Source organism: Anser cygnoides, chromosome Z, assembly GCF_040182565.1.
Source record: "Anser cygnoides isolate HZ-2024a breed goose chromosome Z, Taihu_goose_T2T_genome, whole genome shotgun sequence".
NCBI lineage: Eukaryota > Metazoa > Chordata > Aves > Anseriformes > Anatidae > Anser > Anser cygnoides.
Window position 1 is genome coordinate 15,992,003 of NC_089912.1, and position 3,076 is coordinate 15,995,078.

General features: G+C 43.5%; 1 protein-coding gene across 1 annotated transcript; it reads right to left on the minus strand.

Moving 5' to 3' along the window:
- Nucleotides 1-1,254: 1,254 nt before the first annotated feature.
- Nucleotides 1,255-2,247, minus strand: LOC106049084 (tetraspanin-3-like). Its single transcript, XM_013201246.3, has one exon. It carries the CDS (start codon nt 2,195-2,197, stop codon nt 1,391-1,393), a length of 807 nt encoding a protein of 268 aa, XP_013056700.2. The 5' UTR covers nt 2,198-2,247; the 3' UTR covers nt 1,255-1,390.
- Between the last annotated feature and the right edge of the window lie 829 nt (nt 2,248-3,076).

Here is a 3,076-nt window from a genome sequence, read left to right on the forward strand (position 1 = left end):
AAAAAGTTGGTTGTTTTCTAATATGAAGTAGCCCCCCAGTATATTTCAACATTTAGTTTCCACATAGTTATTAGTAAGCCTGAAAGAGCTGACCTATGTCCCAATTATTTTGCTTTTTCCCCATCCATGAAAACCATTATCTGGTGACTTGGGGTCCAACATTTACCAGAAAGCACCTACCATTTGTTACAGTATTTAAAAATGATAATGATTTAGCTGTTACTGAAAGTATTAGGAGAGTTTCCCAATCCAGTGGTTTTCAGGACCCAGGGGCTTCCCTGTTTCTTAGCCTGGTAAAGCCTATCAGGGTACTGCTATAGGCCACCCACATACAGCAATGTATGCAGCTTGTGCTGCTGCCATCCGCCCAAGTGTTTCCCAGACACATGTACAAGCATGCACAGCTACACCCTGCATAGACCAGCACGGAGCCTTTACCAGCACCTCCCTGAACACCAGCAGCACTCACACAGGCAAGCACTGGACAGCCCACACACTGGCACTGAGCCCCTCTCACCACACCCAGAACGGAGATACATCCACAGAACCAGACAAAAATAGGTTTTAGTAAGAAGGTAGAACAGATAATACCTAAAAAAACAACCTATTGCTTCTGTCATTCAAGCATACAGAAGACCCCCATATAACTTTTCATAAAAGGAGAACTGACTAATTCCACTGGCACAACATACAACCGTTCCTTCTCATCATTAATTTCAGAACACGTAAACCCAGCTCCTGTGCAGCTACTGAGATAACTATACCTCCTGCTGTATGTCTTCTTACTATCTACTTTGCTGCTGTCAACCATATCCTCTCTGTTTATATTGCACCATTGTGTCACTTTAGAAAATACTATTTACTTCCTCTAAAAAAAAGAAGTTTTTTTTAAAGTGCTTGGGAAAAAGAAAAAAAAGCACTGATCTTTATCTGAAGGTCTTCTTTAAGAAAAATGAAAGGGTTAAATACAACTTTGAAGGAAGAAGAGTCTGCTTTTTAATTGCACTTAAAGATCCTCACAGAGTAAAACTTATTCCCAAAGTTCAGGTAAAGACCTCACAACATCCTCCATGTTCCTGAGCAAGCCATGCCTCTACCTACTCCACTCACTCACAGTAGTTTCAGCACATGCTGAAGACACACACCACCAGCCCCCTCCTCACACTCTCTGCTGGGACCTCCAGCAACAAAATTGTTCAGATGTGGAACAATAACTGGAGGAAAACTGATTTTGTAGCATAACATTCAAGAAAAAAAAAAAAGCAGTGATCAATCAGGTTTATACGCAAATATATATTTAAAAAAATTTCTTTCAATGCAGCTACCATACAGAACAGAAGCAAGAAAGCCTTCAGCAGGTTCAGCAGTGCTGCCAGTGCCCACAGAGTGATCAGAAGGTAGATGAGTCCAGAATTCGGAGGTTGTGGAAAGGCTGATGCCTCATGAGGATGCCATTGCTGGCACCAGCCAACAGCTCTAAGACAATTAGCACAATGCAGCAACAAAACAAGTAGAGCATAGCAAAATCCAACTGGTCCTCCAGCTTCCTTAAACAGCCCTCTTGAAAAAGCTGCTCCAGCTGGTGCAATTCACCCCTGCAAACAGAATACTTCTCCTTACAACAGCTCCCAGGGACACGAGTTTTTTCAGCCAGAAGATGCCAAGAAGCAGACGCTGTCTTTAGCCAGTCTGTGTAGTTTTGGACCCCACAGCACCGCAGCCTCTTCTGGACCACATCCACAGCCCTGCTGCTAGGAGCCTGGGAGTGGGTCCCATTATACTGATAGAATAGGTGACTCATCGTGCTCTTCAGCTCAGTTGCCATCCGAATAGAATAGAGTTGTGTCAAAACTGCTGAAGACACTTGAAGGCAAAGAAGGATAAGCAGCAAGTGCATGAGAACCCCTTGCTGATAGCGGGAGCTCTTTGTAGAAATAGAAACAGCCAAAATACTCGTAGGTAGCAGGACAAGCGCAGCTACAACAGCCAGCCAGCCAGGGAGAGAAAAGAAAGTCTCCTGAAAGAAGTATTGGTAGTTCTTGCACAACAGGATCACAAAAAATCCACCAAAAGCCAAAGTTGCTGCACAGCCCAAGAAGAGAAAACCAAGGACCATCAGCAGAGAGCGAGCAAAACTCCTGAGCCAGGAGTCCTCATAGCCCCACAGAGACAAAACCACCATCCTAATTCTCTTCATTTTCCTTAGCCCCCTAACAGCCCAACACTCACCACCACCATTTTTGAAAGGCCTCAACCCCACTTGTACAGGTGTAACAGATGACATCTCCACCCAAAATCAGCTTGCAAGGGAGCAATGCTGATGAGACTCCCTCAGCATAAAGCCTGTTTTCCACCAGCTATTCACATGTTACTGCTTGCTTAGCATAGCCTGCAAAAATGGGGAGGGATGGTGCCAAGCTTCATGTTGAGAGGTCATTGACTCTGCTGTTATTGGAGGCAATTTCATTTGAAGAGGAAGCACGGCTGGAAAGAGGCTGTACCTGTTGAATTACTATGTTCGTGTATTAAAGAGCTAAATGTAAAGAAACAGTCAAGGTGATGGTCAGCGGTGCTAGGTCAGATCACTTAGGCTACCGAAATGACAGAGGTAATCCAACTATAAATCCTACAGCACTAGCCAAAATGGCAACAAATGCACGAGTCAGAGTCATTAAGGGAAGAATAGTTTAAGTGGAGCTATTCAATCAAGGATCTCTGTAGGTAACACACACCCAGACTCATTATCCTTCCCAGTACGTTTACCACTCATTAGATTTTATGAGGGGCATAATGATGTTAATAATATTTTGCCCTTTTTTACTCAGCAAGATTTCTGTGTAGATAGCTTCAATTACTCAGGACACCTGGATGAGAAATCCCTACCATTCTGCATTTGCATGCCCTCAGTTTGCATCACCAGTCATTTGACTGAGTGCTCTACTGACTGAATACAATCAACAGTAAGAACTGTATTAACTTTTCCTTATGTGTCAAGAAACTGAATTTCACACAGGCTAAATGACTTCACAGCAAACACAGAGGGAATCAACGTCACTTATCAGCCAGCAGAAGAGAA